The sequence below is a fragment of the Palaemon carinicauda genome, chromosome 40 (genome assembly GCF_036898095.1).
Source record: "Palaemon carinicauda isolate YSFRI2023 chromosome 40, ASM3689809v2, whole genome shotgun sequence".
NCBI classification, from domain to species: domain Eukaryota; kingdom Metazoa; phylum Arthropoda; class Malacostraca; order Decapoda; family Palaemonidae; genus Palaemon; species Palaemon carinicauda.
Genome location: NC_090764.1, coordinates 19,856,663 through 19,873,894, shown reverse-complemented (window position 1 = coordinate 19,873,894; position 17,232 = coordinate 19,856,663). Strand labels below are relative to the sequence as shown.

Sequence of the window (17,232 nt, the reverse complement as noted above, 5' to 3'; positions counted from 1 at the left end):
CTGGCGGCTGTGAGGAAAGACGATTGGATGGTCTCTATAGATCTTCAGGACGCCTATTTCCACCTTCCGATTCATCCCAGCTGCAGACGTTATCTGAGGTTCATGGACGGAAACAAGGTCTTCCAATTCAGGGCTCTTTGTTTCGGACTCTGCACGGTTCCTCTATTGTTTACCAAGAGCATGCTGAATGTAGCAAGCATGCTGCATTCAAGGGGAATCAGAGCCTCTCCGTATCTGGACGATTGGCTGATAAGAGCCTCCTCAGCCGATTGTTGTTTGAAGGACCTAAAAATGACTTTGGATCTAACCAGAGAACTGGGCCTCCTGGTGAGCTCGAAAAAATCGCAACTGACTCCATCCCAGGAGATTCTTTATTTGGGGATGGAGATTCACAGTCGGAGTTTTTGGGCTTTTCCGTCGTCGGTGAGAATTCAGACAGCCCTCCTAAAAGTCCAAACTTTCCTGAAGAGGGAACTTTGCTCCGTAAGAGATTAGATGAGCCTTCTGGGGACTCTCTCATCATTAGAGAAGTTCGTAACCCTGGGGAGGTTGCACTTGCGTTCTCTTCAGTTTCATCTCAATCGCCATTGGAAGAAAGGGGACAACCTCGACAGGGATTGCGTTCCCATCTCGATTTCCATCAAGTCTCATCTTCAATGGTGATACAATGAACCCAGACTGAAAGAAGGCTTGTCTTTACTTCAGAAGAGCCCAGACATCGTGTTGTGTTCCGACACCTCAAACTCGGGGTGGGGAGCCACTCTAGAGAAGAAGGAGCTTTCGGGGACTTGGACTGTGGAGCAAACATCTCTCCACATCAACCAAAAGGAGCTTTTGGCTATTCATCTGGCTCTCATAGGCTTCGAGAAGCAGATCAGGGGCAAAGTAGTCCAAATCAATGCGGACAGCACGACAGCTCTGGCCTATATTGTGAAACAAGGCGGGACCCACTCTTGGTCTCTGTACGAGATTGCAAGACTTCTTCTCATATGGGCAGAGGAAAGGAAGGTGACTCTTTTGACTCTATTCATCCAGGGGGTCAACAATGTGAGTGCAGACAGACTCGGCAGGGAAGGTCAGGTTCTCTCCACAGAATGGATTTTACACCAGGACGTCTGCAAGAGCCTGTGGCGGTTATAGGGTCGTCCTCTCGTGGATCTCTTTGCCACCGCAAAGACGAAAAGGCTGGAGTGTTACTGCTCTCCGGTTCCGGATCCCGAAGCCTTGCACATAGACGCCTTTCTAATGAGCTGGTCATACATGGAGGTTTATGCTTTCCCTCCATTCAAGATTCTATACAAAGTGATTCAGAAGTTCATATCCCACGAAGAGACCAGAATGACACTGATAGCTCCGTTCTAGCCGTCAAGGAGCTGGTTTCCAGAGGTACTGGAATGGATGGTAGATTTCCCGAGAAGCCTTCCCATAAGAGCCGATCTTCTCGGACAACCTCACTTGGCCCGAAATCATCAAAACCTCCGAGCTCTACGTCTGACTGCCTTCAGACTATCGAAAAACTCGCTAGAGCTAGAGGATTTTCAAAGAAGGCAGTCAAAGCAATTGCGAGGGCAAGGAGATCTTCAACCATCAAGGTGTATCAGTTCAAGTGGGAGTTATTCAGAGAGTGGTGTAGGTCTAACGCGATTTCCTCTTCCAGTACCTCTCTAACCCAGATAGCAGATTTTTTCATGGACCTTAAATTTAAACATAACTTCTTGTCATCTACTATTAAAGGTTACAGGAGTATGTTGGCAACGGTTTTTAGACACAGGAACTTAGACCTTTCTAATAATAAGGATCTACAAGATTTGCTTAGGTTTTTTGATACAACCAAGAAGATTCAAACAGCTCCCCTTGCCTGGAATTTGGATGTTGTCCTTAAATTTCTCATGAGTGACAGATTTGAGCCTTTACACTCTGCTTCATTTAAGGATTTAACCTTGAAAAATCTTTCTGGTTAGCCTTGCCACTGCTAAAAGAGTTAGTGAGGTACACGCTTTAAGCAGGAACATTGGTTTTCGGAATGGAAAAGCCATTTGTTCTTTACAACTGGGGTTTCTGGCCAAGAATGAAAACCCTACTCGGCCATGGCCCAAATCCTTCGAGATTTCTAACCTTTCTGATTTGGCGGGAGATGAATTAGAAAGGGTACTCTGTCCAGTTAGAGCATTACGACTTTATGTGGACAGGACTAAGAATCTGAGGGGTAACTCAGACGCTCTGTGGTGTGCAGTTCGGAAACCCTCGATGCCCATGTCAAAGAATGCCTTGTCTTTTTTCATTAGATTGTTAATTCGAGAAGCTCATGCTCAATGTGATGAGACGGATCAGAGGCTTCTCAAAGTAAAGACACATGAAGTCAGAGCGGTAGCGACTTCAGTGGCCTTTAAACAGAACTGTTCTCTGCAAAGTCTGATGGATATGACCTTTTGGAGAAGTAAGTCTGTTTTTACATCCCATTATTTGAGAAATGTTCAGACTCGCTCTGAGGACTGTTTTACGTTGGGTCCTTTTATAGCGGCGAATGCGATAGTAGGTGAATGATCTACCACTACGTTCCCTTTTCCCTAATACCCCTTTTCTATCTCTTGGAACTCGTTTGTTATGGTTGTTTGTGGAGATTGGTCGTCAGTCTTCCGCAATCTTTGATTTGGTTAGGTGGTCAATTTGTTCCTAGAGTGCACCCGGAACAAGGGTATTAGTTGAGGTCCTGTCATGTTATAGGTGATTGTACCGTTTGACAGCTCCTAGAGATTTTCAGCCCGAGTGGATCACTGGATCTCTTAAGGATAGCGGACGAAATGAGGCAGAGTATCATTGCTGTCAGCTTCCTTATCAGGTGAGAACTGCTCAAGTTTGTTGTATGTAACCCTTAAGTGAATTTTTCAATATGTTGCTGTCTCTGACCCGCCACCAATGGGTGTCAATCAGCTCTTTATATAACCAGCGGGTAAGTTTTATATTTAAAAATGATATTTTCATATTAAAATAAATTTTTTAATATACTTACCCGCTGGTTATATAAATATAACACCCACCCTCCTCCCCTCTAGAGACTACCTGTGGTATTGGTATGAGGCATGGAAGAACTGAAGGTGTGTTGTTCTTCCACCTGAACTACCGCTAGGGTGCGGGTATACACCTGCCGTATCTTCGATAGCGCGAGATTTTGAATTTCTGTCAGGGCGTCAGGAGACTTCAGCTCTTTATATAACCAGCGGGTAAGTATATTCAAAAGTTTATTTTATTATGAAAATATCATTTTAAAATTTTACTTGATATATTTATTAATCTGTAAATGTGCTTCCATTTGATATGACTTGAAACTTCAATATTTTGAGTTTTTTTACTTAAATTAGGTAATAGCTGCAAAATTTTGGAAATGGAAGTTCAAGTAATTTGTTTTTCCTTTTCTTTGCCAGGGAAGGAATCCCTTGAATGTATAGATATTTCAGGAAATGGGATCCAAGAATTACATCTTGCTTTACCATTTGTAGAAGCTTTTACATTCGAAGTATCGTAGGAGAGGCAAGTGACCAGCCTCTAAATAAGCATAAAAAGTAAGTACACTATCAGAGAATCCAATTTATGTTCATTGTTATCACATTACCAACATTTTACCTTCACTTTTAATTGAGTAAGACATAAAATTAGTTAACCTCTTCTGTCGTGTGCCTTATATGTTTTCCACAAACTATCATATATTACTGTATAGGTCTTTGTTCATGTGCTTTTTCCATAATTTTATGAAAATTCCTATAGTTTTTCATTATTTTACTGTACAGTACTTAAGTATTGGTTATTTTTTTTAGATGAATGTTTTTCATTCTTTATATCATATATAAACCATCTCGACAGTATCTTTAAGAGATTTGGCTGTATTCACATTGATAGCAATTCAGCAGCTGCAGCAGAAAATTTGGAAACCTATTTGTTCCGTAACTGAAATACAAACCACGCTATTTACATGGGGTAATTACTTCGGCGTAGCTGAATGACGAGCCATAAAGTTTTTAACGAGGGTTTCCTACCCCGCCGCTAGTTAGCGGGGGGTAGGGAGGGGTAGCTAGCTACCCCTCCCCCCTCACACTCACCGGTGAATACTTCACTTTACTTTTGGCTCGGAGAGACGTCAGACGTGTCTGCGCTCTCCTCGTTTTTGACTGCCATAATTTTGTTTGCTTTCTCTTTTCAGTGTGTGTGTGAAGTTGGCCTCTATTTCTCATCATGCGTATGTGCCCTGGACTATCTGGCCGCCCTTGTGGTACCTTTATGTCGGGCGTGGACGCGGATCCTCACTCCTTATGCCCTCAGTGTAGGGGCCAATCGTGTGATAGGTCTGACGTGTGTATTGAGTGTAGGGAGTGGTCTACCTTCCAGTGGGAGAGGTTTGCCCGGCGACGTAAGAAGAAGGCTAAAAGGGATCTTTCTCCTTCGGAGGTTTCTCGGAAGAGAGAAAATCCCAAGACTTCTTCTTCCGCTGCCCTTTCCTCCTCCGAAGCTCCCACTCAAGCGGCCTCTTCCGAGAGGCTGGCGACCGATCCCGGGGTGAGGGAGAGGTCGTTGCCTCCCATAGCGAGGCAGCTGCTCCTCCCCCCCCCGGAGGAGGAATTTGTATCTAATAATGATATTTTTCAGCTTTGGGCTTCCTTGGGGCTGCATGGTTCGCCCTCCAAGGAAGCTCTGTTTGACATGATCAAACTGGGTGCCGCCGTCAAACAATCGCCAACTTCAGCGGCGATAGATCCTCTGTCTGTGGTTTAGACTACAGCATAGAGTCCTTTTATGGGTATAAATGTGGTCATGGCATATTTTCGCTCTACGAGTAAAATTATAGAAGATACTGTATAAGAGATTTTATTGAAAAAGGGCCCTATTTTTGGGGTTCGAATCGAGTAAGGGCCGGGGTCAGAGAAAATGTCCCAAAATTTTCGGTGTCAGATTTTGTGTTAGACTACAGCATAGAGTCGTTTTATGGGTATAAATGTGGTCATCGCATATTTTCGCTCTACAACTAAAATTATAGAAGATATAAGAGATTTTATTGAAAAAGGGCCCTATTTTTGGGGTCCGAAACGAGTAAGGGCCAGGGTCAGAGAAAATTTCCCACAATTTTCGGTGTCAGATTTTGTGTTAGACTACAGCATAGAGTCCTTTTATGGGTATAAATGTGGTCATCGCATATTTTCGCTCTACTACTAAAATTATAGAAGATATAAGAGATTTTATTGAAAAAGGACCCTATTTTTGGGGTTCGAATCGAGTAAGGGCCGGGGTCAGAGAAAATGTCCCAAAAATTTTCGGTGTCAGATTTTGTGTTAGACTACAGCATAGAGTCGTTTTATGGGTAAAAATGTGGTCATCGCATATTTTCACTCTACGACTAAAATTATAGAAGATATAGGAGATTTTTTTGAAAAAGGGCCCTATTTTTGGGCTTCAAATCGAGTAAGGGCCGGGGTCAGAGAAAATGTCCCAAAATTTTGGGTGTCAGATTTTGTGTTAGACTACAGCATAGTCTTTTTATGGGTATAAATGTGGTCATTGCATATTTTTGCTCTACGACTAAAATTATAGAAGATATAAGAGATTTTATTGAAAAAGGGCCCTATTTTTGGGCTTCGAATCGAGTAAGGGCCGGGGTCAGAGAAAATGTCCTAAAATTTTAGGTGTCAGATTTTGTGTTAGACTACAGCATAGAGTCGATTTATGGGTATAAATGTGGTCATCGCATATTTTCGCTCTACGACTAAAATTATAGAAGATATAAGAGATTTTATTGAAAAAGGGCCCTATTTTTGGGGTTCGAATCGAGTAAGGGCCGGGGTCAGAGAAAATGTCCCAAAAATTTTCGGTGTCAGATTTTGTGTTAGACTACAGCATAGAGTCGTTTTATGGGTATAAATGTGGTCATCGCATATTTTCGCTCTACGACTAAAATTATAGAAGATATAAGAGATTTTATTGAAAAAGGGCCCTATTAAAAGGCTTCGAATCGAGTAAGGGCCGGGGTCAGAGAAAATGTCCTGAAATTTTCGGTGTCAGATTTTGTGTTAGACTACATCATAGAGTCGTTTTATGGGTATAATTGTGGTCATCGCATATTTTCGCTCTACGACTAAAATTATAGAAGATATAAGAGATTTTATTGAAAAAGGACCCTATTTTTGGGGTTGGAATCGAGTAAGGGCCGGGGTCAGAGAAAATGTCCCAAAATTTTCGGTGTCAGATTTTGTGTTAGACTACAGCATAGAGTAGTTTTATGGGTATAAATGTGGTCATCGCATATTTTCGCTCTACGACTAAAATTATAGAAGATATAAGAGATTTTATTGAAAAAGGGCCCTATTTTTGGGGTTCGAATCGAGTAAGGGCCGGGGTCAGAGAAAATGTCCCAAAAATTTTCGGTGTCAGATTTTGTGTTAGACTACAGCATAGAGTCGTTTTATGGGTATAAATGTGGTCATCGCATATTTTCGCTCTACGACTAAAATTATAGAAGATATAAGAGATTTTATTGAAAAAGGGCCCTATTAAAAGGCTTCGAATCGAGTAAGGGCCGGGGTCAGAGAAAATGTCCTGAAATTTTCGGTGTCAGATTTTGTGTTAGACTACATCATAGAGTCGTTTTATGGGTATAATTGTGGTCATCGCATATTTTCGCTCTATGACTAAAATTATAGAAGATATAAGAGATTTTATTGAAAAAGGACCCTATTTTTGGGGTTGGAATCGAGTAAGGGCCGGGGTCAGAGAAAATGTCCCAAAATTTTCGGTGTCAGATTTTGTGTTAGACTACAGCATAGAGTAGTTTTATGGGTATAAATGTGGTCATCGCATATTTTCGCTCTACGACTAAAATTATAGAAGATATAAGAGATTTCATTGAAAAAGGGCCCTATTTTTGGGGTTAGAATCGAGTAAGGGCCGGGGTCAGAGAAAATGTCCCAAAATTTTCGGTGTCAGATTTTGTGTTAGACTACAGCATAGAGTCGTTTTATGGGTATAAATGTGGTCATCGCATATTTTCACTCTAAGACTAAAATTATAAAAGATATAGGAGATTTTTTTGAAAAAGGGCCCTATTTTTGGGCTTCAAATCGAGTAAGGGCCGGGGTCAGAGAAAATGTCCCAAAATTTTCGGTGTCAGATTTTGTGTTAGACTACAGCATAGAGTCGTTTTATGGGTATAAATGTGGTCATCGCATATTTTCGCTCTCCGGCTAAAATTATAGAAGATATATGAGTTTTTATTGAAAAAGGGCCCTATTTTTGGGGTCCGAAATGAGTAAGGGCCGGGGTCAGAGATAATGCCCCAAAATTTTCGACGTCAGATTTTGTGTTAGACTACAGCATAGAGTCGTGTTATGGGTATAAATGTGGTCATCGCATATTTTCGCTCTCCGGCTAAAATTATAGAAGATATATGAATTTTATTGAAAAAGGGCCCTATTTTTGGGGTCCGAAACGAGTAAGGGCCGGGGTCAGAGATAATGCCCCAAAATTTTCGGTGTCAGATTTTGGGTTAGACTACAGCATAGAGTCGTTTTATGGGTATAAATGTGGTCATCGCATATTTTCGCTCTCCGGCTAAAATTATAGAAGATATATGAGTTTTTATTGAAAAAGGGCCCTATTTTTGGGGTCCGAAACGAGTAAGGGCCGGGGTCAGAGATAATGCCCCAAAATTTTCGGTGTCAGATTTTGTGTTAGACTACAGCATAGAGTCGTTTTATGGGTATAAGTGTGGTCATCGCATATTTTCGCTCTCCGGCTAAAATTATAGAAGATATATGAGTTTTTATTGAAAAAGGGCCCTATTTTTGGGGTCCGAAACGAGTAAGGGCCGGGGTCAGAGATAATGCCCCAAAATTTTCGGTGTCAGATTTTGTGTTAGACTACAGCATAGAGTCGTTTTATGGGTATAAGTGTGGTCATCGCATATTTTCGCTCTCCGGCTAAAATTATAGAAGATATATGAGTTTTTATTGAAAAAGGGCCCTATTTTTGGGGTCCGAAACGAGTAAGGGCCGGGGTCAGAGATAATGCCCCAAAATTTTCGGTGTCAGATTTTGTATTAGACTACAGCATAGAGTCGTTTTATGGGTATAAGTGTGGTCATCGCATATTTTCGCTCTCCGGCTAAAATTATAGAAGATATATGAGTTTTTATTGAAAAAGGGCCCTATTTTTGGGGTCCGAAACGAGTAAGGGCCGGGGTCAGAGATAATGCCCCAAAATTTTCGGTGTCAGATTTTGTGTTAGACTACAGCATAGAGTCGTTTTATGGGTATAAATGTGGTCATCGCATATTTTCACTCTCCGGCTAAAATTATAGAAGATATATGAGTTTTTATTGAAAAAGGCCCTATTTTTGGGGTCCGAAACGAGTAAGGGCCGGGGTCAGAGATAATGCCCCAAAATTTTCGGTGTCAGATTTTGTGTTAGACTACAGCATAGAGTCGTTTTATGGGTATAAATGTGTTTATCGCATATTTTCGCTCACCGGCTAAAATTATAGAAGATATATGAGTTTTTATTGAAAAAGGGCCCTATTTTTGGGGTCCGAAACGAATAATGCCCCAAAATTTTCGGTGTCAGAGTTTGTGTTAGACTACAGCATAGAGTCGTTTTATGGGTATAAATGTGTTCATCGCATATTTTCGCTCTCCGGCTAAAATTATAGAAGATATATGAGTTTTTATTGAAAAAGGGCCCTATTTTTGGGGTCCGAAACGAGTAAGGGCCGGGGTCAGAGATAATGCCCCAAAATTTTTGGTGTCAGATTTTGTGTTAGACTACAGCATAGAGTCGTTTTATGGGTATAAATGTGGTCATCGCATATTTTCGCTCTCCGGCTAAAATTATAGAAGATATATGAGTTTTTATTGAAAAAGGGCCCTATTTTTGGGGTCCGAAACGAGTAAGGGCCGGGGTCAGAGATAATGCCCCAAAATTTTCGGTGTCAGATTTTGTGTTAGACTACAGCATAGAGTCGTTTTATGGGTATAAATGTGGTCATCGCATATTTTCGCTCTCCGGCTAAAATTATAGAAGATATATGAGTTTTTATTGAAAAAAGGCCCTATTTTTGGGGTCCGAAACGAGTAAGGGGGGGTCAGAGATAATGCCCCAAAATTTTCGGTGTCAGATTTTGTGTTAGACTACAGCATAGAGTCGTTTTATGGGTATAAATGTGGTCATCGCATATTTTCGCTCTCCGGCTAAAATTATAGAAGATATATGAGTTTTTATTGAAAAAGGGCCCTATTTTTGGGGTCCGAAACGAGTAAGGGCCGGGGTCAGAGATATTGCCCCAAAATTTTCGGTGTCAGATTTTGTGTTAGACTACAGCATAGAGTCGTGTTATGGGTATAAATGTGGTCATCGCATATTTTCGCTCTCCGGCTAAAATTATAGAAGATATATGAATTTTATTGAAAAAGGGCCCTATTTTTGGGGTCCGAAACGAGTAAGGGCCGGGGTCAGAGATAATGCCCCAAAATTTTCGGTGTCAGATTTTGGGTTACTCTACAGCATAGAGTCGTTTTATGGGTATAAATGTGGTCATCGCATATTTTTGCTCTCCGGCTAAAATTATAGAAGATATATGAGTTTTTATTGAAAAAGGGCCCTATTTTTGGGGTCCGAAACGAGTTAGGGCCGGGGTCAGAGATAATGCCCCAAAATTTTCGGTGTCAGATTTTGTGTTAGACTACAGCATAGAGTCGTTTTATGGGTATAAGTGTGGTCATCGCATATTTTCGCTCTCCGGCTAAAATTATAGAAGATATATGAGTTTTTATTGAAAAAGGGCCCTATTTTCGGGGTCCAAAACTAGTAAGGGCCGGGGTCAGAGATAATGCCCCAAAATTTTCGGTGTCAGATTTTGTGTTAGACTACAGCATAGAGTCGTTTTATGGGTGTAAGTGTGGTCATCGCATATTTTCGCTCTCCGGCTGAAATTATAGAAGATATATGAGTTTTTATTGAAAAAGGGCCCTATTTTTGGGGTCCGAAACGAGTAAGGGCCGGGGTCAGAGATAATGCCCCAAAATTTTCGGTGTCAGATTTTGTGTTAGACTACAGCATAGAGTCGTTTTATGGGTATAATTGTGGTCATCGCATATTTTCGCTCTCCGGCTAAAATTATAGAAGATATATGAGTTTTTATTGAAAAAGGACCCTATTTTTGGGGTCCGAAACGAGTAAGGGCCGGGGTCAGAGATAATGCCCCAAAATTTTCGGTGTCAGATTTTGTGTTAGACTACAGCATAGAGTCGTTTTATGGGTATAAATGTGGTCATCGCATATTTACGCTCTCCGGCTAAAATTATAGAAGATATATGAGTCTTTATTGAAAAAGGGCCCTATTTTTGGGGTCCGAAACGAGTAAGGGCCGGGGTCAGAGATAATGCCCCAAAATTTTCGGTGTCAGATTTTGTGTTAGACTACAGCATAGAGTCGTTTTATGGGTATAAATGTGTTTATCGCATATTTTCGCTCACCGGCTAAAATTATAGAAGATATATGAGTTTTTATTGAAAAAGGGCCCTATTTTTGGGGTCCGAAACGAGTAATGCCCCAAAATTTTCGGTGTCAGATTTTGTGTTAGACTACAGCATAGTCGTTTTATGGGTATAAATGTGGTCATCGCATATTTTCGCTCTCCGGCTAAAATTATAGAAGATATATGAGTTTTTATTGAAAAAGGGCCCTATTTTTGGGGTCCGAAACGAGTAAGGGCCGGGGTCAGAGATAATGCCCAAAAATTTTCGGTGTCAGATTTTGTGTTAGACTACAGCATAGAGTCGTTTTATGGGTATAAATGTGGTCATCGCATATTTTCGCTCTCCGGCTAAAATTATAGAAGATATGTGAGTTTATATGAAAAAGGGCCCTATTTTTGGGGTCCGAAACGAGTTAGGGCTGGGGTCAGAGATAATGCCCCAAAATTTTCGGTGTCAGATTTTGTGTTAGACTACAGCATAGAGTCGTTTTATGGGTGTAAATGTGGTCATCGCATATTTTCGCTCTCCGGCTAAAATTATAGTAGATATATGAGCTTTTATTGAAACAGGGCCCTATTTTTGGGGTCCGAAACGAGTAAGGGGCGGGGTCAGAGATAATGCCCCAAAATTTTCGGTGTCAGATTTTGTGTTAGACTACAGCATAGAGTCGTTTTATGGGTATAAATGTGGTCATCGCATATTTTCGCTCTCCGGCTAAAATTATAGAAGATATATGAGTTTTTATTGAAAAAGGGCCCTATTTTTGGGGTCCGAAACGAGTAAGGGCCGGGGTCAGAGATAATGCCCCAAAATTTTCGGTGTCAGATTTTGTGTTAGACTACAGCATAGAGTCGTTTTATGGGTATAAATATGGTCATCGCATATTTTCGCTCTCCGGCTAAAATTATAGAAGATATATGAGTTTTTATTGAAAAAGGGCCCTATTTTTGGGGTCCGAAACAATTAAGGGCCGGGGTCAGAGATAATGCCCCAACGTTTTCGGTATCAGATTTTGTGTTAGACTACAGCATAGAGTCGTTTTATGGGTATAAGTGTGGTCATCGCATATTTTCGCTCTCCGGCTAAAATTATAGAAGACATATGAGTTTTATTGAAAAAGGGCCCTATTTTTGGGGTCCGAAACGAGTAAGGTCCGGGGTCAGAGATAATGCCCCAAAGTTTTCGGTGTCAGATTTTGGGTTAGACTACAGCATAAAGTCGTTTTATGGGTATAAATGTGGTCATCGCATATTTTCGCTCTCTGGCTAAAATTATAGAAGATATATGAGTTTTTATTGAAAAAGGGCCCTATTTTTGGGGTCCGAAACGAGTAAGGGCCGGGGTCAGAGATAATGCCCCAAAATTTTCGGTGTCAGATTTTGTGTTAGACTACAGCATAGAGTCGTTTTATGGGTATAAATGTGGTCATCGCATATTTTCGCTCTCCGGCTGAAATTATAGAAGATATATGAGTTTTTATTGAAAAAAGGCCCTATTTTTGGGGTCCGAAACGAGTAAGGAGGGGTCAGAGATAATGCCCCAAAATTTTTGGTGTCAGATTTTGTGTTAGACTACAGCATAAAGTCGTTTTATGGGTATAAATGTGGTCATCGCATATTTTCGCTCCGGCTAAAATTATAGAAGATATATGAGTTTTTATTGAAAAAGGGCCCTATTTTTGGGGTCCGAAACGAGTAAGGGCCGGGGTCAGAGATAATGCCCCAAAATTTTCGGTGTCAGATTTTGTGTTAGACTGCAGCATAGAGTCGTGTTATGGGTATAAATGTGGTCATCGCATATTTTCGCTCTCCGGCTAGAATTATAGAAGATATATGAATTTTATTGAAAAAGGGCCCTATTTTTGGGGTCCGAAACGAGTAATGCCCCAAAATTTTCGGTGTCAGATTTTGTGTTAGACTATAGCATAGAGTCGTTTTATGGGTATAAATGTGGTCATCGCATATTTTCGCTCTCCGGCTAAAATTATAGAAGATATATGAGTTTTTATTGAAAAAGGGCCCTATTTTTGGGGTCCGAAACGAGTAAGGGCCGGGGTCAGAGATAATGCCCAAAAATTTTCGGTGTCAGATTTTGTGTTAGACTACAGCATAGAGTCGTTTTATGGGTATAAATGTGGTCATCGCATATTTTCGCTCTCCGGCTAAAATTATAGAAGATATGTGAGTTTATATGAAAAAGGGCCCTATTTTTGGGGTCCGAAACGAGTTAGGGTCGGGGTCAGAGATAATGCCCCAAAATTTTCGGTGTCAGATTTTGGGTTAGACTACAGCATAGAGTCGTTTTATGGGTATAAATGTGGTCATCGCATATTTTTGCTCTCCGGCTAAAATTATAGAAGATATATGAGTTTTTATTGAAAAAGGGCCCTATTTTTGGGGTCCGAAACGAGTAAGGGCCAGGGTCAGAGATAATGCCCCAAAATTTCCGGTGTCAGATTTTGTGTTAGACTACAGCATAGAGTCGTTTTATGGGTATAAGTGTGGTCATAGCATATTTTCGCTCTCCGGCTAAAATTATAGAAGATATATGAGTTTTTATTGAAAAAGGGCCCTATTTTTGGGGTCCAAAACTAGTAAGGGCCGGGGTCAGAGATAATGCCCCAAAATTTTCGGTGTCAGATTTTGTGTTAGACTACAGCATAGAGTCGTTTTATGGGTGTAAGTGTGGTCATCGCATATTTTCGCTCTCCGGCTAAAATTATAGAAGATATATGAGTTTTTATTGAAAAAGGGCCCTAATTTTGGGGTAGATATATGAGTTTTTATTGAAAAAGGGCCCTATTTTTGGGGTCCGAAACGAGTAAGGGCCAGGGTCAGAGATAATGCCCCAAAATTTCCGGTGTCAGATTTTGTGTTAGACTACAGCATAGAGTCGTTTTATGGGTATAAGTGTGGTCATAGCATATTTTCGCTCTCCGGCTAAAATTATAGAAGATATATGAGTTTTTATTGAAAAAGGGCCCTATTTTTGGGGTCCAAAACTAGTAAGGGCCGGGGTCAGAGATAATGCCCCAAAATTTTCGGTGTCAGATTTTGTGTTAGACTACAGCATAGAGTCGTTTTATGGGTGTAAGTGTGGTCATCGCATATTTTCGCTCTCCGGCTAAAATTATAGAAGATATATGAGTTTTTATTGAAAAAGGGCCCTAATTTTGGGGTCCGAAACGAGTAAGGGCCGGGGTCAGAGATAATGCCCCAAAATTTTCGGTGTCAGATTTTGTGTTAGACTACAGCATAGAGTCGTTTTATGGGTATAAATGTGGTCATCGCATATTTTCGCTCTCCGGCTAAAATTATAGAAGATATATGAGTTTTTATTGAAAAAGGGCCCTATTTTTGGGGTCCGAAACGAGTAAGGGCCGGGGTCAGAGATAATGCCCCAAAATTTTCGGTGTCAGATTTTGTGTTAGACTACAGCATAGAGTCGTTTTATGGGTATAAATGTGATCATCGCATATTTTCGCTCTCCGGCTAAAATTATAGAAGATATATGAGTTTTTATTGAAAAAGGGCCCTATTTTTGGGGTCCGAAACGAGTAAGGGCTTGGGTCAGAGATAATGGCCCAAAATTCTCGGTGTCAGATTTTGTGTTAGACTACAGCATAGAGTCGTTTTATGGGTATAAATGTGGTCATCGCATATTTTCGCTCTACGGCTAAAATTATAGAAGATATATGAGTTTTTATTGAAAAAGGGCCTTATTTTTGGGGTCCGAAACGAGTAAGGGCCGGGGTCAGAGATAATGCCCCAAAATTTTCAGTGTCAGATTTTGTGTTAGACTACAGCATAGAGTCGTTTTATGGGTATAAAGGTGTTTATCGCATATTTTCGCTCACCGGCTAAAATTATAGAAGATATATGAGTTTTTATTGAAAAAGGGCCCTATTTTTGGGGTCCGAAACGAGTAATGCCCCAAAATTTTCGGTGTCAGATTTTGTGTTAGACTATAGCATAGTGTCGTTTTATGGGTATAAATGTGGTCATCGCATATTTTCGCTCTCCGGCTAAAATTATAGAAGATATATGAGTTTTTATTGAAAAAGGGCCCTATTTTTGGGGTCCGAAACGAGTAAGGGCCGGGGTCAGAGATAATGCCCAAAAATTTTCGGTGTCAGATTTTGTGTTAGACTACAGCATAGAGTCGTTTTATGGATATAAATGTGGTCATCGCATATTTTCGCTCTCCGGCTAAAATTATAGAAGATATGTGAGTTTATATGAAAAAGGGCCCTATTTTTGGGGTCCGAAACGAGTTAGGGTCGGGGTCAGAGATAATGCCCCAAAATTTTCGGTGTCAGATTTTGTGTTAGACTACAGCATAGAGTCGTTTTATGGGTATAAATGTGGTCATCGCATATTTTCGCTCTCCGGCTAAAATTATAGTAGATATATGAGCTTTTATTGAAAAAGGGCCCTATTTTTGGGGTCCGAAACGAGTAAGGGCCGGGGTCAGAGATAATGCCCCAAAATTTTCGTTGTCAGATTTTGTGTTAGACTACAGCATAGAGTCGTTTTTATGGGTATAAATGTGGTCATCGCATATTTTCGCTCTCCGGCTAAAATTATAGAAGATATATGAGTTTTTATTGAAAAAGGGCCCTATTTTTGGGGTCCGAAACGAGTAAGGGCCGGGGTCAGAGATAATGCCCCAAAATTTTCGGTGTCAGATTTTGTGTTAGACTACAGCATAGAGTCGTTTTATGGGTATAAATGTGGTCATCGCATATTTTCGCTCTCCGGCTAAAATTATAGAAGATATATGAGTTTTTATTGAAAAAGGGCCCTAATTTTGGGGTCCGAAACGAGTAAGGGCCGGGGTCAGAGATAATGCCCCAAAATTTTCGGTGTCAGATTTTGTGTTAGACTACAGCATAGAGTCGTTTTATGGGTATAAGTGTGGTCATCGCATATTTTCGCTCTCCGGCTAAAATTATAGAAGACATATGAGTTTTATTGAAAAAGGGCCCTATTTTTGGGGTTTGAAACGAGTAAGGTCCGGGGTCAGAGATAATGCCCCAAAATTTTCGGTGTCAGATTTTGTGTTAGACTACAGCATAGAGTCATTTTATGGGTATAAATGTGGTCATCGCATATTTTCGCTCTCCGGCTAAAATTATAGTCGATATATGAGTTTTTATTGAAAAAGGGCCCTATTTTTGGGGTCCGAAACAAGTAAGGGCCGGGGTCAGAGATAATGCCCCAAAATTTTCGGTGTCAGATTTTGTGTTAGACTACAGCATAGAGTCGTTTTATGGGTATAAGTGTGGTCATCGCATATTTTCGCTCTCCGGCTAAAATTATAGAAGATATATGAGTTTTTATTGAAAAAGGGCCCTATTTTTGGGGTCCGAAACGAGTAAGGGCCGGGGTCAGAGATAATGCCCCAAAATTTTCGGTGTCAGATTTTGTGTTAGACTACAGCATAGAGTCGTTTTATGGGTATAAATATGGTCATCGCATATTTTCGCTCTCCGGCTAAAATTATAGAAGATATATGAGTTTTTATTGAAAAAGGGCCCTATTTTTGGGGTCCGAAACGAGTAAGGGCCGGGGTCAGAGATAATGCCCCAAAATTTTCGGTGTCAGATTTTGTGTTAGACTACAGCATAGAGTCGTTTTATGGGTATAAATGTGGTCATCGCATATTTTCGCTCTCCGGCTAAAATTATAGAAGATATATGAGTTTTTATTGAAAAAGGGCCCTATTTTTGGGGTCCGAAACAAGTAAGGGCCGGGGTCAGAGATAATGCCCCAAAATTTTCGGTGTCAGATTTTGTGTTAGACTACAGCATAGAGTCGTTTTATGGGTATAAGTGTGGTCATCGCATATTTTCGCTCTCCAGCTAAAATTATAGAAGATATATGAGTTTTATTGAAAAAGGGCCCTATTTTTGGGGTCCGAAACGAGTAAGGGCCGGGGTCAGAGATAATGCCCCAAAATTTTCGGTGTCAGATATTGTATTAGACTACAGCATAGAGTCGTTTTATGGGTATAAATGTGGTCATCGCATATTTTTGCTCTCCGGCTAAAATTATAGAAGATATATGAGTTTTTATTGAAAAAGGGCCCTATTTTTGGGGTCCGAAATGAGTAAGGGCCGGGGGTCAGAGATAATGCCCCAAAATTTTCGGTGTCAGATTTTGTGTTAGACTACAGCATAGAGTCGTTTTATGGGTATAAATGTGGTCATAGCATATTTTCGCTCTCCAGCTAAAATTATAGAAGATATATGAGTTTTTATTGAAAAAGGGCCCTATTTTTGTGATCCGAAACGAGTAAGGGCCGGGGTCAGAGATAATGCCCCAAAATTTTCGGTGTCAGATTTTGTGTTAGACTACAGCATAGAGTCGTTTTATGGGTATAAATGTGGTCATCGCATATTTTCGCTCCGGCTAAAATTATAGAAGATATTTGAATTTTATTGAAAAAGGGCCCTATTTTTGGGGGTCCGAAACAAGTAAGGGACGGGGTCAGAGATAATGCCCCAAAATTTTCGGTTGTCAGATTTTGGGTTAGACTACAGCATAGAGTCGTTTTATGGGTATAAATGTGGTCATCGCATATTTTCGCTCTCCGGCTAAAATTATAGAAGATATATGAGTTTTTATTGAAAAAGGGCCCTATTTTTGGGGTCCGAAACGAGTAAGGGCCGGGGTCAGAGATAATGCCCCAAAATTTTCGGTGTCAAATTTTGTGTTAG

The 17,232-nt window shown here is 40.6% G+C and overlaps 1 protein-coding gene across 5 annotated transcripts in view; it reads left to right on the top strand.

Moving 5' to 3' along the window:
- The window catches only part of LOC137631992 (uncharacterized), an 87,773-nt gene that overhangs the window by 32,439 nt on the left and 38,102 nt on the right, over positions 1-17,232 (top strand). For all 5 annotated transcript variants that reach the window (XM_068363980.1, XM_068363981.1, XM_068363979.1 and 2 more), the window contains exon 2: positions 3,423-3,560. In XM_068363980.1, the coding sequence (XP_068220081.1) occupies positions 3,439-3,560 (122 nt within the window). In that variant the 5' untranslated portion in view covers positions 3,423-3,438. The remainder of the gene's footprint in view (positions 1-3,422; positions 3,561-17,232) is intronic.